Genomic DNA, 27,626 nt, shown 5'->3' with positions numbered 1-27,626 from the left:
TTATGTTGAAAATCATTGCATTTTTAATAAACAAGAAGGGACAAAATTCGTTTCTCTTTTGGCTAATAATAACAAATGTGGGAGGCTTAGCAGCTAAAAAGCTTAAACACTAAGTGCGGCTACGCTCGGCGAACTGCACGCATATCCGCGATGACATACATATTATGATACAATTCCATTAACATAACGATATTAATTGTGACAAACATACAAATATGTGACCAATATTAATCTATATATAAGTATATTTACAAATATCACAACAAATAGGGCATTGCGGCGGAATCGTTTGGCTTGATTAAAATTTGGTTGGTGAAGGAGGGGTAAAACAATAAAATGGTAAAATAGAGTCTGCTCTGAGCTCTCTCTAGAAGTCCTGAGGCGCACAGAAATAACAAATCCCAAGGGCCTGAAAAATATAGCCGGCCGAGTGCAGATCTATTTAATTTCCATGCGCAATCTATTCATCTCTCTCACATAAACGTGCTAGCTAAGAAGGCAGATGAGTCTTGGTTCTATTCAGAAGAAGATGCAAAGTCGAATAAAGTTTAAGCTGTTGAAAAGGGTTACAGTGTATACAGCTAAAAGAGCCTCTGGCCCTTACAGCTTCTCCGAGAACTCGTACGGCGGGGGCAGTTGGCCGTTTTCGACCTTGTAGTCCGGCTCAAAGCCAGGATTCTCGTGCTGCTCCTGGTTCTGCATAGCGTTTGCCGCCACCTCGGCGTGGTTGCGACTCCTGCTTATCTGCGTTGAGTTCCGCATGCCATAACAGAAGTAAATCACGAAGCCGATCACAATCCAAATAAGGAAGCGGATCCATGTGTTCAGATCCAGCTGAAACATCAGGTACAAATTCGCAAACACGCTAAGGCAGGGTACGAACGGCACCAGCGGCACCTTGAAGGTAAGCTCGATGGTCGACACCGGCTGCATGCCGATCACCACGCAAATAAGGATTAACAGTGCGCCCACCAAGCTGAGGGCCACAATCCCGCCGGTGCTGTCCAGGTCGAAGACCTTTTGGAAGGAGCACCAGACTAGGCAAAATATGGCGAATACTACAATGCCCACTTTGGTGATTGACGAGGTCATAGAATTGGGCACCCGGAAGGAGTTGCCGTTAAAGAATTGCCGGAAAACGTTCGGAGCCTTGACAGACACCAACTTGGTCATATCCTCGTCTTGGTAGCGCAGCACTAGCACGCAAATTGCAACGATGGTGTAGGCCAACAGGGTTCCAATGGACATCATGTCCACCAGCTGATCCAGGTTAAAAAGCAGGGCCATAATTGCTGAGGAAGGGAAGGACGTAGAGTTATAAGTAAAAGGACGAAAGGGACACTTTCTGACAGCGTACTTACATGCAAAGATTCCAGAAACAATGGTGGCCAGGAGCGGGGTCTTCGTGTAGCTGTTCACTGTGGACAACTTCTTGAACAATATGCCGTCTTTGCCCATTGCGTAGAGGATGCGAGGCAGTGGAAACATGGCGCCCAACAGACTAGTGCAGAGCGCAAACACAGCGCCAATGGTCACAATCCACTTAATGGTGTACCACTCGACGGCATCGAAAGCGTGCGGGAAGGGTGCTTCCTTATCCTGGAGGTAGTAGGGCAGCATCATCGTCAGTACTGTGGACACTCCGAAGTAGGATAGGAAGATTATGATCAGCGACACCACGATGGAGAGCGGAATGTTGCGCTTTGGGTTGATGGCCTCCTCGCCCGTGGTGGCGATGCAGTCAAACCCCACAAATCCGTAGAAGCATTTGGCAGCCCCGGCCATCACTCCAGCAATGCCAAACGGCATGAAGCCGCCCGTGCCAAAGCCCTCAGGAACGTCTTTCTCCGGGATGCGCCAGTTGTCGACGTTGGCGTTCATGGCGCCGGCCACCAGGACGATTGCGATCGTAACCAGATTGACTGTGGTGAAAATGTTGTTCAGGAAGCTAGACTCTTTGGCGCCAAAGGCAAGGATGCCTGCCAGGAGCAGAACCATTCCGAAGGACAAAAAGTCGGGGTAGTCACCCAGAAACTCTACATCGATGTGCATCGACTCATTCAATGCTTTCGACATGGTGTTGTTGATCAGAGAGTCGAAGTAGCCGCTCAGGCCGCGCGCAACTGAAGCTGTGCCAATCACATACTCCAGGATGAGGTTCCATCCTATGGTGAAGGCGACGAACTCGCCAATGGTCACGTAGCTGTATACGTAGGCACTTCCCGCCTTGGGCACACGGGCGGCGAACTCCGCATAACAGATTCCCGCGAAGGCAGACGCGATGGCCGCAATCAGAAAGGAAATGGTCACCGCTGGCCCGGCGGTGTTGAAGGCCACCTGACCAGCCAGCACATAGACTCCCAGTCCCAGAGTACTGCCCACTCCCAGGGCAGTCAGATCAAAGAGGTTCAGAACTCGCGCCAACTGGGACTCGCCTTCGTTCACGTCCTCCGTCTTGCGACGCGTAAGTGCCATCCACAGTTTGGTCATGGCTTAAAAGAATCAGATCGGTCATAATTATGTACTTGTATAACATAAAAGCGAGCTGGACAATTAAACCTAACCATAACAACCTGCTTCGATTTCTGCGATCGAAGCTTAATTCGCTTTTAAATCGCTTTCCATCATACTTAGATCCTAAATTATTCGGTACCATTTTATCCCTCTACTCGATAAAAAACAGATGCGTAAGCTTATTAATCAGTAGTCTAAAAGTAGTCTATAATCGAATATCATTCTCAAATCAAGATTGTTCACTTGTCGTGGTTATACCCGTCACTCGTAAAGTAAAAGGGTATAGTATATTTGTTAAAACGTATGTAACAGGTAGATGAAAGCGTTTCCGAACATATAAACGTTGAGAACTATAAATGCTATAAAGTTGAATTGAGGCATAGACGCAGTGCAAGTTTATTAACCGATGTTGCAAAGCCACTCTAAGCCCGCAAACCAATCTATACTGCTACGCCCACACTTTTGAAAAATGTTTTGATATTTTGTTCTATTGATTTGTTAAAAAAAACTTTTTGCCACGCCCACTATAACGCTTAACCGCCCAAAACTGTCACGCCTACCTGTGAAAAATGTTTGAATGTGTTTGAAATTTCTCGTTTGCACTGCCACTATCTGGTATCTGCCAGTCGAGGAACTCGAATATAGCGTTTTTTATTGTTTTGTTTGGCTACGTCCGGATTGTATAAGTTATTAATCACTCTAAACTGCTCCAGCAAAGTACAATGTCTCGTGTTTTTGGATAATTAATGCTTGTTGCGATTGCCATTGAAATGCTTTTGTGTATATTTAATATTTGATAGCGTTTCAAAGCAAGGCAAGTAAACATATATCAGCACAACTCAAAAACAAGAGAGAACGCTATAGTCGAGTTCCCCGACTATCTGATACCCGTTACTAAGCTAGTGAAAGTGCGAAGGAGGTCTTCAACACTGACAGTTTTTGGCGGTTTGTGGGCGTTAGATTGGGCGTGGCAAAAAGTTTTTTGGCAAATCGATAGAAATTTACAAGACTAATACAAAAATGAAAAAATATCAAAATATTTTTCAAAAGTGTGGGCGTGGCAGCTTTGGGCGGTTTATGGGCGTTAGAGTGGGCGTGGCAAAAAGTTTTTTGGCAAATCGATAGAAATTTACAACACCAATACAAAAATGAAAAAATATTAAAACATTTTTCAAAAGTGTGGGCGTGGCAGTTTTGGGCGGTTTGTGGGCGTTAGAGTGGGCGTGGCAGCATGATTCGACAAACTTGCGCTGCGTCTATGTCCCTGGAGTGTGTATGCTTAATCTCTTTCTAACTTTTGTAGTTCCTGAGATCTCGACGTTCATACGGACGGACAGACGGACATGGCCAAATCGACTCGGCTATTGATCCTGATCAAGAATATATATACTTTGTATGGTCGGAAACGCTTCCTTCTGCCTGTTACATACTTTTTACTCTACGAATAACGTATAATTATTGATACTTTGAAAGTCTTTTAGCACTTAAAATTCCCAAAGCACAGCAATTATTAATTTAAATTAGCCTCCAATTTGCTTCTCAAGAAAGTTATAGTTTAAAGCTACAATGATCGTGAATATTATAAGGTCAATAAATCTCTCTGCATTATAAGCGTTAACAAATTTAGCTTTTAAAAACATACATTGATGTGTCATAGAACTCGAACTGCAAATGGATTTGTTATCGCACTGTTTTGTCATAGTTTTGAAAATTATTCCGTATATAATTGGCAATTCGAATTCCGCGCTTAAAGACTTTTTCTCAGATAAATCAGATGTTACATTCATAAATGTAATTGTCAAAAGGAAAAGAGAAACGATTAGGTTTGGAGTTTGTCAGCTCGTGACTTGTTTTTGGGAAACCCAGTAATAATCATAATATTAACGACATAGTTGCCGTAATCGGGCTAGTACCTGACTGTTTTACAAGTTCAAATTATTTGGCTTTACCCAACCCCACCGGCCGATAAACCGCCTAGCAGCCATTGAAGCACGCGCCTGGCTTTATCTTATCGGCCGAAGTTCAATGTAGGAATCTCAGATTAGCTGGCGAAATCGCTGTAAAAGCAAGGATCAATGTCGAGGAACTCAAGAGGCTGTAGAGTGGATCGATTGGATAGATTTCGAGGGTGGCAAGCAAAAGCCGGCCTTGATTCTTTCGAGGACCGATGATGAGCTTTCGCTGGGACGTTGCAAGTGCGAGTACTAACAAACCGTCAAATCGGCCGACGGAGTGGTTACAAGTTTACAGCCAATACTTGCACTGATATCGATAACCTGTTTTCACAGACTTATCTGCTAGCGTACGGTTGTCAACTGGGTTGTAAAAACAAAAGTGTATCCCTGAGCTGGAGCCGCGTAATAAAATGTAATACACTCTAGAGACTGTCAAACATTTTACTAGATGCGAAGCTTGTAGGTCGATAGAACAGCATTTGGATTGCCAAGGCAGAACATAAAATTAAATCGTGTCTATACCTAATTAAGAGTTGACGCCTATAGCGAAGCATAAATATTCCTCGAACATGCTGCATCGGTGTGGATTTTTATTTCTTTTTGTGTTTTTTACTGTTTTTACAATTATTTTTCATTATTTTTGGGCTTTTCTTGATAAAAGCTCACGTTGTTCTGGATGACAATTATGAATTACACAATTTTATTAGCTCGCCATTAAGTTTATGATAATTCTCTTTGCTTTCAGACAGATTGGGGATTGGGCCTAATGATAACAAATCTTATAACGAACCGCCAGTTACCGAGGCACCGAGTTTTTTCACACTTCAAAGAACAATACCAATACACACAGTCGGTAAGTTGGGTCCTGAAAAACACATACTTTTCCTCTTTATTTTTACGCCGGCTCGAGTTGAAAGTCGCACCGTTTCACTTCAGTCGCGTTAAGTCCAACAAAATATCTGCCGATCAGGTAACCGCGCGCGACGCTCTCCAAAGTGCTTCTGATCGTCGTGTGCTGCTGGCGGATCGGTTAAAGCTTTGGTTTCGCATTTGGCCGACGCGTCGGCAGATTGCTAACCACTTTTTCCCAACGAAACGAAAGCCGTGTCGCCCTGGATTTCCGGATCAATCCGATTCGTGGCCGAGGGCAATATAATGTTGCTTTTCGAGACGATAGGACTGGCCGAGATTCTGAGACCTGGTCTCAGAGCCGTATGTTGAACTCGGGCAACCACTCCCAATTACATAAATATGTCGCCTAATAGCGGGTGTTAGCAGCTGCACTAGCCTCGGCGGCCTGACGTCACCGCGATAAGCTGTTTTTGACCGCCGCTCGTGCCATCGATAAGCCATTGTCGAGCGGTTCGGGCCACATTATTTTGTGGATTGCAGGACGGACAATGTGAACTGTGCCCGTCCCGCTCCCGCAAAAGCTACATTGGCACGTTGGTACACCGAAAAATGCGAGTCGAGCAAGCTTCGCCACCGTTAGCCATGAAGTTTCAGCCGTAAACTCGCGTAAACAAAATACAGTCAAGTCGCATAAAACGCATACCAATGAACGCGCGTGGCTACGGCGATCACCTGGCATCCGACCTTGACCCTGTTGGGGGCCTTTAGCGCAGCCTGCAACTCCAAGCCCGAAAGACACTAAAATGTTCTGAAAACATCTGCCAGCTGTTCTGCTTGATAGAGAAACACCTTTCGGGCTTACGAAAACTTTTTCATCACGCAGCTCAGTTTTTTTCCACACCTCGACTTGGACTAGACGGCTCTTCAGCCGGGTCCAAATCGCAATTCATATCAAATTGATCAGGCGGTTCACCACTGGGTTCCGATTTCAAATTTTAAGCGGAGGCTACGGCCCATGACCAATGACTTGTCAAAATACTTCTTGCCTGCCTGGCAAGGCACGGCCCAAACAGAGGCGAGACTGGCTCTCAAAGGGGCCGAGGCGGTGGAAGGGGCTAGTCAAACTCGAAAAACAAATCACAAAGCCCCAAACATCTTAAAATCTCGTTTGCCAGTCCATAGTCCAGCCTACCTACCTCCAGTAGGCCTACTTCTTTGCAATGTGAATCGCAGTGAGACATGGACTCCAATCGCCATGCTGCGATTACATGTGCGCCAATGCAACGGGGTGGCGGCGAATAATAAACAGCGAAATCCCAACGTCTCTATTTGATGTGTTATTAACGGCCATCTCGTGGCGGTACCACTCTTCTCAGGGCTCGTCGAGGCATTTTGACGTCAGATGGTCGTTTTGTGACGTCACCGGTGCGTGATACAAATGATTGCCGGAGATGAAGTAATTGATCGCTAATTTTAATCGATTGCCTGCAAATATTTGAACAATTCATTGACCATGGTTAAACATTTTCACACCTTCGCCAGACGTCTTGGCTTGTGTAGGTAGGTAGGACTTGGTCTCTCTTGCCAGCGCCACCACTACGTGTCCAAAATGGAGCAGTTGGGAAGCGATATCGGGGGATTATGGCACGCCAAATCGGTTTACGATCCGCACAATATATTTGCTTTTTAATTTATGAGCCCCCAACTGCGGCCCAGCATTTACGATCCCAGCACGATTGCGTTCAAACTGCCGACCTGCCCTCCACTAGCCACCTTTTCAAAGCACTTGACTGGCTCGTTTCAATGAAAACTTCATAAACACTTCCTTTGACACTTTTCTTGCCTTTATGGCCCTCAATTAGCAAAAGGATTGTAAATATCTTTTCAATTTTATTTCATCTTTCCTTTTCGTTAGATGGGATCAAAGCATTTTTATAGCGTTTCCCAGACGGACAATAAAAATTAGTCAAATTGTATAATCCCACGGGTTCAGGAGCACACAAACATACGTTATCTTCCCCAGCGGCAGATTAATCGCTCGAGATTTTTGGGCCTACAAAAATCCGAGGGGCAAGAAGACGCACCCATGCATTGGCTTAGTGCAAAGTCGGCCTCCGTCGCGTCGGCGGTGCCATATAATTTCATTTGCCTAATATCTGATGCAATTAAAGTAGGCCCTCATCCATTTGGCAAGACTCGCGATAAGAGATAACTGCACTGAAACAAGCAATTCCCATATTGTATTTGGCCGCGACTCGTGAGTTCACCTGATAAGAGATAACAGAAATGGAGAGGGTGTTGCCCACTCACTCCTCGTCGCACTATCTTGAACATTATCTGGCATGGCCTTTACCAATTCCTGAGGCCGTCCTTACAGCTCCAAGGAACCAAGAATAGACAATGTACGAGCCCGTCCCTTAGTCTGATTCTCCTGTCAACGGGCTCCATTTGATAGACACTCCAGACCTAAATTTCGTGAAAAAAAGATTATGGTGAATACTTTGTCAGAATTTGTTTTCCATTATCAACAGTTTTCGAGCTCGCACGCTGCGCTGACACTTGTGAAGGAACAATAAGTAGACAATGAGTTTGAAATTGATTGATTGGCTGTTTCTGAGATTTATTTGTCAATACCGTTAGACGTTATTACCGGAGAAGTGTTTAGGTTCCTGTTTGTACGTATGAACATCTCTTATCACCGAGATTGCGTTTACCATCCACTACCCCAAGCCGTCTAATTACGTAGAAGTCAGCGAACTCTGTGCATTTTCGGACTTTTCAGAAAGTTTCACAGCGAACGGGGAGAGCATTTTGCGTACTCCAAATCTTGACTATTTTTCATTAGCCGTCGAGGACGTGCGGGTTGTGGGGATTTAACGTGCCTATAACAATGGGTTCTCTTTTAATACGGCTTGTTGAGTGCTCAGTGTTGCTTGCAAATTGTTTGTGACTTTTAAGCTGCCTTTTTCGTCGAGCGGGAGAAGTTTTCTTGACTTGACATTCGCGAAGCCTGTTGGAACTGTAAGGGTAACTGCGAAATAGCTACATATGTAAATGGTGCGCTAAAAAGCAAGTCAAATGGAATGCACAGGGGAAACAACAAGAAATTGCAATGGGGTGAATCACAGCCATCTGAGTCCCAGCCAAAGCCAACTACCCACCACAACAATTTTGTTGTTATCTCTGTAAATCACCGATTACACGATTACAAAGTAATCTTACTCTGATACGGCTCTTAGAGAATAATGTATTTACCTGCTTTCGGCGTACTTTAAATTCTTTAAATTGATACTGATAATATTTCTGGAAATCAGCTAAGATTGCCTGTTAAAATTATTGATTGAAATCTGGTTTTGGGGAGAACAACAAATCACTCCTATTCCTGAACAGATTATTTTATCAGCTTCGGTTGCCAAGTGCCGTTTACCGACCTACTTCTCACCGATAGTCGGGCCAATACGGTGCCGTAAATTATCTGATCGCAGGAAAGTAAGCCTTCAACCTAGTGTTAACCTACTCCAAGTACAGATCATCATTGCCAAAACTCCGCTAATCCACGTCTAAGGTGAAGCCATCGCTGATGACCTTAATTGTACCCAGTAACGACCTCTACCAAAATAAAAATCAAATCACATTGCTCTCTTTGATTTCAAAATCTGAAAAAGCTAATCCAATTATAACTAGAGAGATCGCTATGATGAGTACCTCGACTATTAGATACTTTGTACTCGGCTAGTGGGAGTGTGAGCGAGAAATTTTACAATTTAATTATCTTGTTCTTACACTTGACATTCAGATCCGTTTTTTCTCGACGATTAATTTCTATGATATTCATACATGAATTGCTTCCAATAATCCCGAAATTAAAATTCAAAATGAGATATTACAGTAAAAAATGGTGTTGTTGGAAAAACGGAAGCCATAGGTAAGATTAATTGTTGTAAAATAATAAAATAATTAACTCTTGAATCTAAAAAAAAATCACCACTGTAAATAGCAAAAAAACTTGAAACGTAATTTATAATTCAATTTCTTAAAATCAGTTATTAACAAGAGAGAACGCTATAGTCCAGCTTGCCGACTATCAGATACTCAGCTAGGGGAAGTGCAAACGAGAAATATTTCTGGCATATCGATTGGTTGGGAATAAGAAAAATAAAATGAATAACCTTTAAACATTTCTTACAGGTGTCGGCGTGAAAGTTTTGGGCAGTAGCATTTTTTGGCATAGCAATAGAAATTGGCAAGAGATGTGAAAGTTCTTACGGACGGGCAGAGAGACGTACATACATATGTAAATAGTCTTGTCGACCCGGCAAGTGATCCTGAAACGCTTCCCTTTAATTCTTACATAGTTTTCAACGAATATATATTTAACAAGAGAGAACGCTATAGTCGAGTTTCCCGACTATCTGATACCCGTTACTCAGCTAGTAGAAGTGCGGGAGAGTGTTTTCAACAGTGACAGTTTTTGGCGGTTTGTGGGCGTTAGAGTGGGCGTGGCAAAAAGTGTTTTTGCAAATCGTTAGAAATTTACAAGACTAATAGAAAAATGATAAAATATCAAAACATTTTTCAAAAGTGTGGGCGTGGCAGCTTTGGTCGGTTTGTGGGCGTTAGAGTGGGCGTGGCAACATGAATCGACAAACTTGCGCTGCTTCTATGTCTTGGGAGTCTGTATGCTCAATCCCTAGCTTTTGTAGTTCCTGAGATCTCGACGTTCATACGGACAGACAGACGGACGGACAGACGGACTGACAGACGGACATGGCCAGATCGACTCGGCTATTGATCCTGACCAAGAATATATTCTTTGTATGGTCGGAAACGCTTCCTTCCGCCTGTTACATACTTTTCAACGAATCTAGTATACCCTTTTACTCTACGAGTAACGTGTACAAAAATATGGTTATTTCTAGCATAATTCTTATTAATTCTTAGTCTGTCACAATCGTTAGAAATATGCACATATGTTAACTAATATTCACATTTTCAATGTCGCAAATACTGTACATTACATAGTATATGCGGAATACAAAAACAAAAAGAAAGTACCAGGGGGTAATAAAAATTCAGAATGCCGAAAAAAAGCAGTCGACTGCTCTCCAAAACCGGAATTACCGTAGTTTACTTAAACTTTCTGTGTTTCAGGTTCGATAGGTTATAACTTTTACGTGATGTGCAGCAGTGCGGATTGGGATTACGGCAATCGGCAGTCAAACGACACTTTATTGAAAGCACTTTTCGTAAATAATTCTCGCTTTATTTTACATACAAGCCTGCGATCGCGTCAAGGTACAACAACAGTAATTAACTCTCCATTCCCGCGCTCCTCCCGAAATGCATTAAGCCCAATCCGCGACAAAACAAACTGCAGACGAATACTTGTGTCGCACATCGTTTTAGCAACGAATGCAAAGAGGAATCAAGAGGAATAAAGAGAAGGTGTGACGATCCGCGCAAAAACTAACGGGACAACACAGTCGGTAGCATTTTAATTGCTGCATGAGAATACCATAGCCTAATTAAGCTTTGAACATATCAATTTTAAGATAAAGTAAGAAATAAAATCAATATCAATAATATCAATTTTTAGATTAATTTATCAATAAATAATTACAAAACTGGTATATAAGGGGTTTAAAATTTAAAATGGGTAACAGTTAATACTACAGTAATCAACAACACTGGTTCCATGCAGAAGTAGTACTTTAGTATAGTTCATTAATCACATTTACTACAAGTATATTTAAAATTATCTTAGAGCGTGCACAAGGACAATCCCAGAGAGAAGGTTAAAGTATTGTTACCCGACTATCAAATACCCGTTACTCAGCTGGTAGACTCTTTTTTGGCATATCGATAAAAATTAAGGAAAAAAATAAAAAAAATTGAAGAAAAATTAAAACTTGTTAAATGTATGGGCGTGACAATCTTGGCGGTTTTGTGGGCATTAGAAGGGGCGTTGTCAAACTGTTTACAACTAATCTAGTATACCCTTTTAATCTATGGGTAACGGGTATAGTGATATAAATTTAGAAACACGCTTTAATATTACTTTTTAAACGACTGCTAGGGAGTATAAATTGGATGTTTATAAAACGTATATTTGTGTGTATGTTCAAGCGTATTCGAATTCTGCGAATTGATTTTAGATATTAATACGCTAATGTACACATAAGTACATTTTGACAATTGGCAAACCAATAACTCACACGATTTCGTACTAAAATACACATATGTATGTACATCTAAGAGCCACATCTTTTAAATAGAGGGTTTTCCCGAGCGTTGCGTTTTCCCCACGATCCGTAAAAAACAGGTTAAGGCTGTTACGTGCCGCTGCATACTGCAAGCGACCAAGTCTACTGCTCACACATTAATGCAGTTGGATTTAGGTAAAGCCGAGGAAAGAAGATAACTTTGGCAAGCCGATGCTTATATACCCTTGCAGAATTTATAAACCAAAACAGGAGCGAGCACTTCAGTCGACGAATCTAATACCCTCTTACACTTTGAGAAACAGGATTAAAAACAAGAGAGAACGCTGTAGTCGAGTTCCCCGACTGATACCCGTTACTCAGCTAGTGGAAGCGTGAAGTAGAAATTTTAGCACTGACAGTCTTTGGCGGTTTGTGGCCGTTTTAGTAGACTACGCAAAAAGTTTTCTGGCAAATCGATTGAAATTTACAAGACTAACTAAAAAATGAAAAAATATCAAATCATTTTCAAAAGTGTGGCCGTTAGAGTAGGCGTGGCATGGCATCGACATAGGGCCTCGGAGAACTTAACTATAGCATTATCTCTTGTTTTTTAATAACAGCAGATATATTATATATTCGTTCCGACCTGCCAGTTTTGACTTATAGAAAAATAATATAAAACTGACTGACCGGCAGACGAATATGACTATATCGACTCGGCCGTTTATATATATAGTTATATAGTGGTTTCCATAGCTACGTTGCAAACTTCTGAGAGAAATCAATATACCCTCTGCATGGGTATACACTCCCCCAGCGGCGTGGCAGAGGCTAGTCTTTTACGCCGTCCAAGGCCCAGCGATTTGCATTACGACAAATTAGCAATTCAACATTTATAATTAAAAGTTGTAGGGATGAAAAAAACAAGTTATTAATCGGTGGGTTTTTGTTGAATCCTTATTTTTATATAATAAATTAAAATGCATGTGGGTGGGGCTGAGATTGGGGGTGGGAAAATAGGATTATCATTTCCATTTCAATTGCCCGGAAGTCATTTGCGTCAGTTGTTTATGTTGTTTTGGAGAAATGAAGGGGGAGTTCTTGTTGTGGTTGATTAACAAAGCAGCTGAAAAACAACTAGAATGGTTAATTTCTATTTGTTTGCAAAATTAATGCGGCTGTAAACAACAAAAATTCGCCTACGGCTTCGCTCTAATTTAATTATAAAGCCATATAATAATTTAAAGCTCCGATGCAAATCTGCTAATAAACGCTCCACTCCTTTTTCGCCATTGGACTTATTCATTTAACAACATTTAAAATTAAACCAGCACGATATGGGCCCGATCCCCAAAAGCTCTAAACCACATCCCACCAAAATAAACATAATGCCCATGGTGTTTCTCCTTCTTCCGACTTGCGCTTCCGTCTGGGTGTCTTGATTTTGCTTAAGTATTCACAACCACAACCTAATTATTCGTCACTTTAATTTATTGTGCTTGAAGTCGACTTGCAAACGTCCAATTTTAACCAGCGATGGCAAATTACAAGCAATTCCAAGCTATTTAAACGACTTCTAAACAATGCAAATAACTCTGCCACCTGCAACCATTTAATGAAATACATTAATAAGTGATTAGCCGCACAGAACTTTTCCACATTAAATCCCATCTAGTCCATCCGCCTCCATCTTCATCCGTCTACATTAAATCCTTTCGCGAACACGCCTGCAAAGTTAGGGAACACTCTTTTGGGGCTATTTTCGCACAAATTTTATTGCGCCTAATTTCAGTTGGTTATTCCCAAATAGCTTTGAATAAATTAGCAAAGCTATTCTGCCAGCAATAGCAGGAAACTAGAACAGACCCCTTTTCATTACTCTTCAACTTGGTCTTTACTCCAACGCAATCGACCTTTAATTACCGCGAATCTCCGTACGACAAATGTACATATATACACACAATTGTAAATATTATGAGGAGCAAAATTATTATCTGATTCATTCCACTTTCACATATAATTATCACCAGATTTGTGATTGTGATTTCTCGCTTTTGTGTGGGGTGTGATGCGGAAACGTCTTTATAATGCTCAAATGCATACGGGCAAATTAATGAAAGCTGCCATGATGCTGGGCTAGTCAGTAATTAACAAGACAGACTAAACAGTCGGTTTGCGTTTAAGGCAGCTTTAATTGGCGGATATTGTTCAGGTTGTTACGGGCTCCGAATAATTGTGTAGCCCAGGTGGCCTCAGAAGCTCAAGTTCTTTGTTAATGAATTCTATGGCAGATTTTAATAACTATGGTAACCATCAAATTTAATTGTTGAAAACAAAATTGGGATTACAAATGCTCGCGTATGTTAAACTCAAGTGCTTTCTATGGCTGTATATAAAATATCTTTGATTTACTTGAAATTTTAATTTACTGTTAATTATAATTCAAGTTACAATGTAGTAAAGTTTGTAAAGGACATTCATCGTTGATTGCCATCGAAGCCAATCTAACCATGACCACCCGCCCGTCCATTTCCACGCAACCTTATCGTATGGGTCCGGATCGAAGGGCTCGCATGGGAAGGATCAAAAGAACGATCGGTACAAAATCTGTCTTTGTTGTTTTTAATCCTATTGTCGTTTACTGTAGAATACAGAATACAGAGACATAGACGCAGCGCAATTTTGTCTCCTAATTTAGCCACCCCACTCTTACGCCCACGTACCGCTCGAATCTGTCACGCCCAAACTTTTGGAAAATTGTTAATTCTTTTTTTTTATTGTATAACTTTTTTCCTCAATTTCTACCGATATTCCAGAATATGTTGACATTTTTCGTTCGTACTTCCACTAGTGTAACCGGTATCTAATAGTCGGGGAAATCGATTGTAGCATTCTCGTTTTTGTGTCTTAACTCTAAAACCAAACAGTATAAGTTTAACAAATTGCTGTTTCAATCATTTTAACATAAATTGACAAATACGATTAGAAACGTATTAGACCTTTTTTTTACTGCCCTAGTATTATACTATTACTAGGTTTAACGTTCCAAGCATAACACAAAATACATACAGATTTAATTTCAATACCTTCACAATGTTTATGACTCTTAAATTAAATTTTTAACTTAAGAAATGAATAGACTGTTGTGGCGGTTTAGCTGGGCTTTAACTGGTTTAATACTCGTTTAAAACAGCGTCATTAATATCAAATTTTTTATGGTGTCATAGAGCAATATATCCACTCCAAATCAGTCTCCCTCTGAACAAAGGTGCTGGCTCTTCCAAATTCACAACACCAACGCGGGTTAACGTCTTTAGAGCTAAAGTTCGAACGAGAACACCTGTGGATGTTGGGAGCTTTTGCATCGAATCGAAACTAAAACCGACCGAATGCGACAAACGCTGACGATGAATTCAAACAAGCTCTAGACAAAAGTGCGCCAAGTTTGCATAAAGCTGCACAGAGAGCCTACGACCAAGTAATTTGCTCTACAATTGAGAGGGTTTCACACAACGGCCATAATAATGCTACGCACACCTTTACAATTATTAAGCATAAAACCAGATTTTAATTGACATAACTCACGAACACCCTTTCAAATTGAAATGTATTTTGTTTGCCCCAAATGCGCAGTTAAATGGAAGTTCAAAATATCTACATATTTTTAGAAAGTCAATTACATCCCAAACTGTGCGCGCTGCTTCGAGGGCCCTGGGTGCGCATCAACCTGGTCAGGTTTGGAACTTTGCTGGTAAACCAGGCCGTCTACGCCGGGAATGGTGTTGCATCCCACGCAGGCGTGCAAAGTATCGTGAATGAAGATGTCGCAGTCAACGCAAAAATACTGTTTGCAGAAACCGCATCTGTAGACGACCTTATCGGCGACCTTGTCGACGCTTTGCCCGAGGGCTTTGGCACACGCGTAACACTCCCTAACCCCGCTAGTGAGGTCGGAGGACGAAGCAGGCATCGCCTCAAACGGTAGTTCCTCAAAGTTTGGCACCGGGAAAAGGTGGTGGTAGGAGCGCGCCAAGTGCGGCGCGGAAACCAGAGTGAGTCCGCAGGACTGGCACTCCACGGGCAGCTCGCAGTACTTGCTGTTACACTGCGGGCAGTGGTGCCCAGTAGTGGTGAGTTCACTAGGCTCCTCCAAGTTCTCTATGTGGCACATGCACATGGACAACGGCGCGTCCTTGCCCTCAACTTCGTTCTTGGTGTGCGGAAAGCCCATACGGATAAGCGAGTTGTGCTGAGTCTTGGCGGCGGGCGGTGGATCTACCTGGGACATGAGTTGATCTCGAAAATGTGCGTCGTCCAGAACAGCCCCGAAGGTGCCCATTGTTTGCTGGGTGAGGTAGCGGGCCACGTGAATCTCAGCCGACAGGGAAATAACCGAGCAGCGTATGCCCTCCTTTTTCAACTCGTCGATCGTGATGTTGATGTCGACAGGATCACAGGTGGTAAGCGAGCCCATAATAATGACGATCTCGCGGGAGGCGTGCGACGGCACCACCTTGAGCGATTTTAGCGCCAAATCCAAGCCGTTTTGAAGCGACGGCTCGCTGGTCAGGGACACGTTGGCCAGGCTAAAAAAAGAAGAAAATAAATGGAGAGCGCTGATTTTATTTGAAACCTACCTCTCTAGCGCTTTGAGGTGCACTCGCGAAGTGCCAGTAAGTTCGGTTACCTTCTCCGCTCGTTTAGCCTTTAGCGCTATGATTCCCAATTGGCTGATGGGGTTTTGGTCGAAGAACTCCTCGATAAACAGCTCCAGCAGCTTGACGGTGCAACGCAGTCGTGTGGGCTTTAGATCAGGTACGCTCATGGACTCAGAACAGTCTAGCACGAGGAACATGTGGCGCATCATTCCCAGGCGGTTCTGCTTGGTCTTTTGAGCTTGCCTCTGGCGTTTGGCCTTCTGAATGATCTCGGCGATAGCTCCATCCAGCATCCCATCCTCGTCGTCCTTGATGGCCTCCCTAATAGAATTAGAAGTAAGTGCGGGCTTACATTGTCACGCACACCATCGCACCATGTCTTTTCATAGCCCGTTTCCCAGCGGTACTCCTTCTGGTCCTCATGATCATCGTCGGCCATCTTTGCGGTCCTAATGCACTAGTCAAAGCAAGAAATGCATTCAACACTCAATAAAATGCGCCGGGTAATGAAACAGTGTGTACACACAGGGCCTGCGATAAATACAATGTACTGGGTTGCCACACTGGGTAAGGGCCATAATATATATATAGATATTTCTTCAAATAAAGCGATGCATAAAAAAAATATTTTAATCGTATTTAATATTAACGAAAATTACAATAATATTATTATTCCATAGTGCCCAAAGTTGCCATATCGGTAAGTATTCCCACCACGCTACGTGATTGGCTAACTAAGTGCACCGCCACGCGGGCGAACTGAAAAGAGCGCTACACCAAAGGTTTGGGTATTAAAACCCGCGTAAGTATTGAAGCCCGCGTATTTATATAAAATATATTCGAAAAAAACCTTTAAAATCTTTAAATTAACTGAACTGCAATTACTTTAAAGCTATCAACAGCTAGTGCACGCTCAATTATATTAAGTTTTATTATCTTTAGTAAAGAAGCGCATCCAAAAATCCGCATAGCCGAAATAAAATAATCACGACACTTTCCGTGCAACCGAACTAATTTCGCGTTTGGCATTCAGAGTTCGCGCTTACAATTGTGAGCAGCAGCAGAGCTGCTCGTGTTGAAAAATCGGGAGTCAGTTAAATTAAAATAACCGTTCAAAACAGTATACAGTTTGATATTTATCCAAAATTGTTTATGAAGGTGTGTACCAAAGTGTGCTGAAGAAATGGATTAAAAAATTTAACTGAATGAGGCCTATTTGTAAACAGCCTACATATTTATGGCATCAAAGTTTTAGCGGGCAATATGAAATGTTGTACTAGGATATTATTTAAACGATTTATAAAATGTTGTTTTAATGAGAACCAATTATATTGAGACGAAGTGTATTTTTTATTTTATTTTTAGTTTTGTTGGGCTACAATTGCAATTGTAAAAGATAAACTTATGTTAATAAAGGCGCATTACGCATAAATCGTGCTTTTTATGTGTTTCCCTATAGCTTTTAATACAACAGTTCGGCGGCTCGATCTTAATGATCTTAATGTGGTACTTAGTGTTTTTTTTTCGGCTGCCTTAGCGGCGCTGCATTTTGCTCATTGCAGATGTACATATGCTTGAACTCACCATATCGTACACACACCGCAGACAGCGACCGTTCGCGTTGCCACCTGGTTAAAGTTGGCGCAAACACACCACGGCACTGTACTTTTTCTTTGCCGTTTACCTATATTTGAAAACCAAGCAATAACAAATAATCAGACTCAATTTAGCAATCTTTAAAAGTCACTCTTTCAATGCTCTATACAGAGGCTTGGGCGCTGGAGTCGTGAATAATGTTGGCACAGGAGATTGCACCCACAGAAATCGGCAAACACGCAAACATTATCAGAGGTGAGTGGCTAAAAACATTGGTTAATTCTTTTTATTATCAATTTTATGTATTACCCTGCAGCTGCCCAGGAGGAATTGGCAAACATGGACGTTCTTGTGTGTGGACGATGTCTCCGGGCCTACAACTTCGTGGAAGAGTTTCAGGCCCATAAAGAAGATGCCTGCGAGAAGGAAAACGCAAATCTAAAGGAGTCGCTCGACACCAAGCCCACCATATGGGCTTTTACGCTATGGAAGGCTACTCAGTTGCACACTCGCAAGGACGCGTCCGGCAATTCGTGGGCCTTGTACCAGCATTGGGTAAAACTGGAGGATAGCGTCCGCGAGCCGTGGATTGTGGCCGGTAAGACCATACAGTCTTTCGGAAAAATAGCACACGGACAACTTCAAGACATGCCCGTGCGGATCACAAAGACTGTGGTCAATCCAAACAATAATAATACATCAAACAGCAACAACAACAACACGAGCGTCTCCCCTACCAGAAGTAATAAAAATATGTTTTAATAAATGTTACATGTTTATATTAAACTTTATTCAAATTGACAGAATCCCCAGCCGGTAAGCTACCCACGTTAGCCAATCAACTAAAGGATACGGAAAACGAAAGGCCCAAGTCCAAGCCGGGCACACCAACGCTTCCCTCAGTTGCCTCTGCCGGGCCCGTCAAGCCCAACAACCGTATAGCCATCAGGATCGATTCCAAGACAGAGCAGCGCACCGAAGAGCCAGTGGAGAAGATAGTCGCTAAGCGCTTTAATCCGCGCCGTAAGACCCACGAGTATTTGGTTAAGTGGGTTGATCGATCGCACCATGAAAACACCTGGGAGGTGATGGCCAATCTAGAGCGTGTGCCCTACTTTCTACAGATGTTCGAAAAGCAATTGGCGCGGCAGAAACTTACTAGAGAGAAGGGTCTGGACGCTCTGAAGCGCATACAGCCATCAGGGACAAACGCAAAGGCAGATACTGCCACCCCACTCAGCCCACTTACGGCGTCGTCGCAAGTATCGCCATCTTCTCGACCCTCGCGCACTTCCAAAACCAAGGCCATGGACTCCTTTAAGCAGTGGGTCAATGAAACCGGCGGCGGGGATGGATCTTCCTCGCCCTCCTCGGCAAACGAAGATGAATCAGCCACAGAACAAGAATGGCCACCGTCTTCAGGAGCGATCAAACGAAAGCTCAACCATACAGACTCAAGCATGGAGGGGAGCGGGCTAAATGACTCGATGGACCTAGAGGACCTTGAAGAGGATCTTCCGTCCCACACCGTGAAGCGTCTAAAAAACGGAGGAAGCTCCGTGCAGCTGAACAAGCCACGGATTCAGCCCACGGAAAAGCAGCAGTCTAAAATGAATGGCAATTCCACCGTTTCCGCATCCGTAACGGAACAGAGAATGGGTGAAATCATCTATACTGAGGACAGCACCAGCTCCGGCATGTTTCGCAAGCCTGAGATGCCAAACACCATAAATTTGGTATAAAAAATTCTGTTTTTACGCAGCAGTCATTTATTAAAAATGTTTTTAATTCGTTGCAGAAAAAGGAGAAAACAGAGTGTCCCGTGCGGTATCTTTCGCGCTCCGAGGTGGCCAGCAGCACAAGAGGCGTTTTTCGGGTTGAAAGTTCTGAGGCGCCGGCACCAGTTTCGCCTGCACCCGCGCCCCAAAAGGTGAACGCCGCGCCGCCCACCACTGGTATAGTCAAGCGCTTACCAATGGCAAGACCTGCGCATTCAGGCGCTAGCTCGCCCATCACAGTAGGCCAGCGACAACAGGTGCTTCGCACCCCCGGACAAGCGCCCGCCACGGCAGCAGTTCAGCGCCGTCCTGGGGTGGGTGGTATATCCCATGTGCGCCAAAATTTGCAGCAGACGCCCGGCCGGGCCCACCCAAGTGGTCGAGTCCTTGCACGCGCCGGTGTCGGAACTCCGCAACAACGCCAGCAAGTGCAAACTTCTCAGGGTGCCAAGGCAGTCACGCCAGAGCAAAAGATTTTACAACTGTCAAAGTCAGGGGACTTGAAAGTGACGCGTAAAGTAGTGACCCGGGAAGAGTTGTTGGCTCAGCGATCTGCCCAGGCACGCCAGCGACAGGCTCTGTCCCAGCAGCAGTCCAGTCAAATCCAGAAAGTGGCTCCTGGCCGGCAAAGGATAGCTCCCAAGCCAGCAATCCAGCCAACGCCCCTGCAAATGGAACTGGAAGAGGAGGTTCATCAGCACCAAGCTCAGTTGTGTCCAATCACCGGTAAGCTCATTGGTCAGGAGGAGACACAGCTGCAAATGGAGCAGGAGCAACAGCAGGAGCAACAACGCGAGCAGTTGGAGGCCGCGGCGCAGGCCCTTTTGGGCAGCGATCAACAAGTTCTTACCAACGAGGACGGCTCGGCTTTGCTAGTGCGGGGAGAAGACGGTACTGTTTACCAGGTAGCGGGAAAAAATGCGGAGGGACAAACGATTCTTGTTACCCAGGGCCCGGATGGAGAACAGCAATTTGCGTACGTGGCAGCCGCAGAGGGAGAAGACCAGGATGTTCTTTCTCTTGACCACGCAGTGGCCGAGGCCGTTCAGGCAGGGGAACAGGTTGAGTCTCACGGTGTCGGAGCGACTACGGCGGACGGTGAACAGATTCTCGTATCCATGACGGAGGAGGAGTTAGCGCAACACCAGGTGCTTCAGCAGGTAGAAGGTTCTGCCGCCGGAACCGGAACACCACCCACAGCTCAGATCCATATCACGACCTCAGACAGCGATGGCACGGAATCCCAGATACCAGCCGAGGTGGTGCAGGCTGATCTGCCTTCACCGGGTAAGTAGTGTTTTTATGCGTTAATTATAAAAATTCATAAAACTTTTAGGGTATCAACAGTAAGGTTTGACTAAGGCAGCTTCTGTTGGTTTTTTTTCAGTTAATAGTAACTAGTATGTAACATACATAAGCGTTTGGTTCTTTTTAAAGTGATTAATATATAAAGTACATACATATATATTTGTTGACACTAACACGACGGCTTGTAATCTGGGAATGTCCGTCTGTGTGTCCGTATGAACGTGATATCTCGAAAACCATAAAAGCTAGAATGTTAAGATCAAGGATGAAGATTTTTGAGACGAGGAGGCAGTTTGTTTCAGAAGAATGACAGGTCCAACCAAATGTCCACACCGTCTGTACACCGTATGTAATAGTCGATGAACTCGAATATAGCATGCTTCCTGTTTTCTTCTTTCAAAATATACATTTGATTTGATATATGGGTATATATGGGCGTGTTTCTAAACTTTGTATCCCTTTAGTAAGAGTATTAAACAATAAGTGTGGTCAATCAGAACTGACAACTAATTAAATAATTAAAAACTTGAACTTATCTGTACATTTTCTGGGACCACATAAAAGCATTTGCCTGTAATTTAATATTAGGTGATTAATTTTTTAAAACTTAATGTGTAACTACTTGTTCTTTTTTCTATCTGTTTCAGGAGGTACACGTCGCGTTGTTTTGTTGCTACAGGATGGCACTTTCATGATGACTGAGATGCACGAAGATCAGTTTAAGACTCTCAACATCCCAACGTAAAATCATGTTAATAGAAACCGTACATATAATTAGGCTTAGTTTATAAGCCGATCATATTGAAAGAACATGACGTGGCTATATTCTTCCCATTTCCACTTTTGTTTGCCCTAGCCATCCAATTGTGTTGGCCATGAGTATGCACCACCAATGACTGAGGGTCGTGTTGTCTATTAGTAAATATTATTTTATCAAAAGCATACCGGGAACCACAACGCTGAACCACCAGCGAAACATAATAATGCGCCAAGAACGATTAAATAAATTATGCGAATACCTTATCTAAAAACATTATTTATTTGTGGGCGGCAAGCTGTTTTACGATATTAGTGACTGCAGCCAAGTTGAGAGATTCCGCCAGGGTTAACAGCCTTTATGTTTGTTCTCATATTTTGAATTAGTTTTGATTGCCTAAAGCACAAATAAATAATGCATTCATTAGGGCGTTATCAATGATTGGTAATATTATGGACTTCCTCCTAATTTACAACTCGTCAAAATAATATGTAAATCTTTTTCGTAGAAAGTTTTAATGGTTCCCGAAATGCAAAAATGTGCTTTTTTTAAATAACAATAACGTACTTAGAAGTAAGTAAGATTACAACAGATATGAATTGTAAATTATTTAAGTACTTTTAAACTAGAAAACAAAAGGATAACATCATGTTTCTCTATAAACGTAACGTAAGCAGCTATGGGAGAGCTAAACTTATAATGTTATCAGACTGCATTTTCAAATACTTTTCACAGCGTTTGTCTCACTTATATCTCTCAAAGGCCGGCCCACTATTGCAAATCAAAACGAATATTTAAATTATCGAGCCCAATAAACAAAAGAATTTCAGTAAAGTTTAATTTATTTATAACTTTTTATGAAACTTTGCAATAAAAAAGCCCACCGTATCCGCATTTGCTCCGGTCGGACCGAAGCGCTGCAACAGACGAGACTTACATGTCGCAAAACCGGGAAGCGGAAGTCCGGAACCGCCCCAGCGGGGAGTGGCATCTGTTAGGTGCAACTCGGGAAATTTTTTCAGTGCCCAGGCTACAATGCATTCGCACTCATCCTCTGTAACGGTGCATGTGCTATACACGAGGATGCCGCCAGGACGAAGAAGCGGCACTGCCTGTTCGAATAGCCGGCGCTGAATATTGGGATATGACGACAAGACCTTGGCCTGCTTAATGCTGCAGGACAACTGTGGCCGGTTGCCAAGGCCACTGCAGGGCGCGTCGATCAAGATTCGGTCAAAGCTTGCACATGGAAACGGAGGCGCAGTGAATTCTCCAAAGGGTGCAGATGGAGCTTCCGGTGCCAATGCCTTAGTGGAGTCAAAAACATGCGCCGTAATGCTCTTGTAGTGTTTAAGTTTGAGCAGCATGCTGCGGACGCGACTTGCCGAATTGTCTAGGGCCACAACAGATCCCCCATCGCCTATCAACTCAGCTATGTGGCTCGTTTTGTTACCCGGAGCAGCACACATGTCCAGAATGCGCTCGCCGGGCTGCGGATCTAGGACGCGGACGCACACAATAGAAGGCAGGTTCTGCAACAGGCCGTCTTCGCTGCTAAGATCCCCCAGCGAGGGCACTCCGCTGACGGTGGACTGCATTTCCACGGCCACTCCAGTGGCGGGCTTGTCCGCGTTGTTGAACAGCTGATACCGCTGCATTAACACCTTGCCCGTACCCAGGAACACCTTATGCGGGCTTTCGTACCGCTTAACTGCCCCGCGCTTACATTTTCCATCCAGATCTGCGTAGACATTGACGAGTTCCTCCCGCTCGGTGTTACACTCCATAGCTAGAACACCAGGGGCGTATATATGGGCACCTCGCAATAGTGCAGCTCCGCAGCTACTGTCCACCATTATCTCCTTAAGCTTGGAGTCGGCATGGGCTTTGGTAAGCCGTGAGTCTAGCGGATCAATGCACAACATCTCGGGTATGTTTGGCAAGCAGTAAACCCTTGGAGATTTTACACCGTAGCGAGCGGCAAGTTTTTCTTCTATCTTTTTCCGAAAGGCGTCAACGGAACACCGAAGAGTATTGACCCTGTACGTGGTGACTTTGGGAGTAAGGCACAGCCATTCCAGCAGCGGAGCAAGTGCATCCGACTTGATTAAACCAAGAACCAACAGTTAATCAAATAGGAAAGCCAAATTTTCTTTAGAAATACGGAGTGTATAGTACGTACATTCACTTTAAGGATATCGGCTTCCAAAAGCGGTTTTCCCAACAATGGTGTTTTAGGGTAAAACATCAAAATATGATCGTACATTAAATTAGTTCAAATCACCTGGATAGTAATCTATCGATTCTGCATAGTGCGACAATGATGAATCGATTAATCCTTATTGTTGGCAACTCTAGCCGAGGTGGCGAAGAAAAGACGTGGCAGCATTTTCCGAGTTTTTACCACGGGACTGCGCAATATTGCCATCCCGCACTAGCTCATGGGCCATAGGCCCCGCTCTGCGACCATCTCTATCGGCAACGTTTATTTGGTGAGTTTGCAGTTTTTTCAACAGCAAGTGTATTCTCGGTCAAGTTTTATTTTGCTCTGTGATTTTAGACATTTCCAAGCAGAAGTTTTTAAAATTTCCGCTCCTACCCGTGTGCATTTGATTCAAGTAGTTGGTGCGTATGTGTTTTCAGTTGAAGTATGGGGTGGTATATGAGGGCGAAGGTACTTTTTCTTGATTTAAAGAACTTCCGCACCAATGTAAGGTTGTTGGTGTGTGTGTTCAGTGTAGGCTATCCACGCACACTCACGCAGCGAACGCGGCAGTGGTGAATAGTGGAAATATTAGTATTGGAAGCTGCCCAAATTTATCGTCAGTGTTTTGTTTATGGCAATTTCGTATGAGGAGACAAGAACGAGCTCTCTTTTAATCACTAACGCCGTCATTAATCAAATAATTAGGCAACTTATATAATCGGCAAAAATTTTACAACTCTGCTTAACAGAGAACAGTCACTTGTGCTCATCGACTATCGGAAGGGGGTGCTATCGATACGTTTCTCCCCATTATTTTTCTATTCGCAATTCGGTGTGTGGTGTGTTTGGCAGCAGAGAAAATTTAATCAAAGAAAAGTCCACGAAAAAAAGGCAGATTAATCGGTAAATGGACGTGTAAAGTGTTTCTGAAGAAAACGTATCTCCGTTAAAAGAAGACCGAGTTACTTCGGACGGTTCTTTGTGTTCTTAAAAAAATAAGGGAAGGCGGCCGCCGCATTTCACCAACCTTAAAAAAAAGCGTACGTCACTCACACAGACGTAGGCAACCACGTATAGAGTTCAAAGTTGTCCGATCTCGATCCGAAAGCCAATCAAAAGTGGGCTAGTCGCGAAATGTCTGAAGATGAGATTTGGGCTGATGAAGCGTTTATCTTCGAACAGCGACTTCGGCATCCGGGAGCTTACTTTTAAGCTGGAATTAAAGGCAGCAAAGGCAGGGCCGCTCAACGCAGTTGGCAACCCTGACGCCTGCTGATGTGTGTGTGAGTGTGAGATGGTGGAGTGCCCCGCTTCCCTCAGCACTAAATTAAAAGCTGCTACGTGTAGTTTTCGATTTCGGCTGCTTTCAAGCCAACTATCGTCAGCTGGCATCAGCCTCTTCTCAGTAACGTAGAGCACCTATCTTTGCGCACTACCGGTAGGCAACAGCCAATGCTGGCTTGTTGGGATCCCTATAAATTGTTATTTGAGTATTAGATTGCTGGCAAACGAAAGGTTTCTGTATGTTTCGCTGGCAACACAAAGCCATTTTGTGTTTGAACGAAATGGGTTTATTGGGTTTCTGGATTTTAACGTGAATTGCGTAGCCATCGGTTGCAGACGGCTCGATTGCAGGGCTCAAAAGGCGGAAGCGGTGACTCACTGCAGAGTTCGGTAAGCTTTACCTCGCCCAGCAAGTTCGCCGAAAACTGCAAGTTTCCTGGCCTTTTCCCTTATCATTCACGCACTTTTCAGCACGCACGTTTCTTGCATACTATGAGTAAAGTGGGCGGAGGAAGTTGGGAAGGCGGCGCCGAGCGCCGACAGAGTCGTCATCGTTTTATACTGAAAATCGATATCTTATCAGCAGCCGCTAGCGGAGCACACACTAAAAGCAAACGACTTGTGTTTTATACATCCTCCCTTTCGCGTTATTAATAAGTGTGTAATTAATAAAATTTCCTGATTTTCGCACACTGACACATTAAAAACGTCTTCATTACAATAAACAAAATAAATTTCGTTAGCGATTAGGCTCTTTAGGTTTTTGGTATGACTCAGAGTGGCTAACAGCAACACGTCAGAGCGATCGGGTAGCACAAAAGTGAATCAAGCAACAGACGAGATTTGCTACACTAGTTCTTTATGTTAGTTCCAGTGTTCTAAGCTAGTCAGAACCTGCCTGTCTGCAACGAAAAATTACCGAATACAACTGTCGATTTTTTTGACTCTTCACAGATACTCCCAGTCCATGCACACAAGTCCGCAGTTTGCATATTCTGATCGGTATTGCAACTCGGATTTGAACTTGTCATAATTCCAGCCAGCAGGCAGCGAGCAGACCAACTTGAGATCCAACTCCCTACGACTATTGAGCAAGCGAAAGACAAACAGCAGCCATGGGAAACGTATTTGCGAACTTGTTTAAAGGCCTATTCGGCAAAAAGGAAATGAGAATATTGATGGTCGGTTTGGATGCCGCTGGTAAAACCACAATTCTGTACAAACTCAAATTAGGCGAAATTGTTACAACGATACCTACCATTGGTAAGTATCTTGGCCCCTTTACTGCCTCTTTCCCAAATCTAACATCCTATGGTTCTCCCTCTAGGTTTCAATGTGGAGACTGTAGAATACAAGAATATTAGCTTTACAGTGTGGGATGTGGGCGGCCAAGACAAAATTCGTCCCCTGTGGAGGCACTACTTCCAGAATACACAAGTAAGTGTTATTTTGGCTTTTCCCCAGATTCCAGGTACTACATGATGTTAACAACTTGTAATGATTATTCATTGTGATTATTCAAAGTTTATTTTGTTTCAAGACGGGACTGACTCTATTACCTTAGATATCTACTGTCTACGATTTAAGCCAGAACAATTAGAGTAAAGTTTTCATCTAAATTCTTCCAGGGTCTCATCTTCGTCGTGGACAGTAATGACCGAGAGCGTATCGGGGAGGCGAGAGAGGAGTTGATGCGCATGCTGGCAGAGGACGAGCTGAGGGATGCAGTCTTACTAATCTTCGCAAACAAACAGGTAGATCCAAGCTAAGATTGTCGTTATCAGCAGCCTTGTTTGTGTTTACTTGCCAGTTGATTGGCCCTTATATTGTTATACTAATATTGCGCAAATCTCTCTTTTTGGTATCATTTTAGGATCTGCCAAATGCGATGAATGCGGCCGAAATTACCGACAAGCTCGGCTTGCACTCACTCAGAAACCGTAACTGGTACATTCAGGCGACGTGTGCAACTAGCGGCGATGGGCTCTACGAGGGACTCGACTGGCTGTCCAACCAATTGAAGAACGCTAATCGCTAATTAAACACTAAAACTAAACCAACAATATGAATACAACTAACTCTGATTTCAAGCAAGGCGAAGCAGTTAACCAGCAACCAAAACCACAGAAAGAGCGGCTGAAGAATATCCAACATCCAGCGGTGTACATCGACATCAGAAGGAATTATCACAAAACAGCAGCGGCACCAACACCAACAACAAGAGCAGCAGATCTTCGCATAACTTAAAGGGCTCCTTATGTCCGTATTTCCAAACAAGAAACTGAAATTGTTTATTGAATTGCAAAAACATAACCTTTCAAGCAGCATATAAAGAACGCTATAATTTAATTAAATTCGTATACATAATTATTGGATGTTTAAAAGCAAAACGAGTTAAAGAAAAGCCCAACCAATCACACGAGAAAGGAAACTATAGTATATGGTATAAAAATGTCTTTTTTAAGTTATTTTTGTCCTCTCCCCCCCCTCATCAAAATATATATTTCTTTTTAAT

The 27,626-nt window shown here is 43.3% G+C and overlaps 5 protein-coding genes across 8 annotated transcripts; 2 read left to right on the top strand and 3 right to left on the bottom strand.

Annotated features, from left to right (window-relative positions):
- On the bottom strand, positions 1-10,698 carry LOC6535202 (cationic amino acid transporter 3). 3 transcript variants are annotated; one of them, XM_015195604.3, is made up of 3 exons: positions 10,377-10,698; positions 1,362-2,492; positions 1-1,292 (listed from the first exon to the last, which is right to left on the bottom strand). In XM_015195604.3, the coding sequence occupies exons 2-3, from the start codon at positions 2,488-2,490 to the stop codon at positions 601-603; spliced, it is 1,821 nt and encodes a 606-aa protein (XP_015051090.1). In that variant the 5' UTR covers positions 2,491-2,492; positions 10,377-10,698; the 3' UTR covers positions 1-600. The 3 variants fall into 3 exon arrangements, with proteins under 3 accessions (XP_015051090.1, XP_015051085.1, XP_015051089.1); XM_015195599.3 differs by having other exon boundaries at positions 10,443-10,698; XM_015195603.3 differs by lacking the exon at positions 10,377-10,698 and adding an exon at positions 5,350-5,475.
- Positions 10,699-15,062: 4,364 nt separating this feature from the next.
- On the bottom strand, positions 15,063-16,717 carry LOC6535201 (general transcription factor IIH subunit 2). Its single transcript, XM_002095824.3, has 3 exons — positions 16,557-16,717; positions 16,162-16,503; positions 15,063-16,110 (listed from the first exon to the last, which is right to left on the bottom strand). The coding sequence occupies exons 1-3, from the start codon at positions 16,619-16,621 to the stop codon at positions 15,201-15,203; spliced, it is 1,317 nt and encodes a 438-aa protein (XP_002095860.1). The 5' UTR covers positions 16,622-16,717; the 3' UTR covers positions 15,063-15,200.
- A 472-nt stretch (positions 16,718-17,189) lies between these two features.
- On the top strand, positions 17,190-21,887 carry LOC6535200 (myb-like protein Q). Its single transcript, XM_015195597.3, has 6 exons — positions 17,190-17,340; positions 17,950-18,033; positions 18,095-18,520; positions 18,583-19,514; positions 19,577-20,843; positions 21,512-21,887. The coding sequence occupies exons 2-6, from the start codon at positions 17,976-17,978 to the stop codon at positions 21,607-21,609; spliced, it is 2,781 nt and encodes a 926-aa protein (XP_015051083.1). The 5' UTR covers positions 17,190-17,340; positions 17,950-17,975; the 3' UTR covers positions 21,610-21,887.
- A 219-nt stretch (positions 21,888-22,106) lies between these two features.
- On the bottom strand, positions 22,107-24,113 carry LOC6535199 (tRNA (cytosine(72)-C(5))-methyltransferase NSUN6). The gene is made up of 2 exons (XM_002095822.4): positions 23,804-24,113; positions 22,107-23,723 (listed from the first exon to the last, which is right to left on the bottom strand). Exons 1-2 carry the CDS (start codon positions 23,885-23,887, stop codon positions 22,467-22,469), a joined length of 1,341 nt encoding a protein of 446 aa, XP_002095858.2. The 5' UTR covers positions 23,888-24,113; the 3' UTR covers positions 22,107-22,466.
- On the top strand, positions 24,111-27,460 carry LOC6535197 (ADP-ribosylation factor 1). 2 transcript variants are annotated; one of them, XM_015195596.3, is made up of 5 exons: positions 24,111-24,246; positions 26,066-26,374; positions 26,439-26,548; positions 26,740-26,865; positions 26,985-27,460. In XM_015195596.3, the coding sequence occupies exons 2-5, from the start codon at positions 26,227-26,229 to the stop codon at positions 27,147-27,149; spliced, it is 549 nt and encodes a 182-aa protein (XP_015051082.1). In that variant the 5' UTR covers positions 24,111-24,246; positions 26,066-26,226; the 3' UTR covers positions 27,150-27,460. The 2 variants fall into 2 exon arrangements, with proteins under 2 accessions (XP_015051082.1, XP_015051081.1); XM_015195595.3 differs by lacking the exon at positions 24,111-24,246 and adding an exon at positions 24,590-24,730.
- Positions 27,461-27,626: the final 166 nt, after the last annotated feature.

The sequence above is a fragment of the Drosophila yakuba genome, chromosome 3L (genome assembly GCF_016746365.2).
Source record: "Drosophila yakuba strain Tai18E2 chromosome 3L, Prin_Dyak_Tai18E2_2.1, whole genome shotgun sequence".
Taxonomy (NCBI): Eukaryota; Metazoa; Arthropoda; class Insecta; order Diptera; family Drosophilidae; genus Drosophila; species Drosophila yakuba.
The sequence above is the reverse complement of the archived record's forward strand: the minus strand, read 5'-3'. Positions and strand labels throughout refer to the sequence as shown.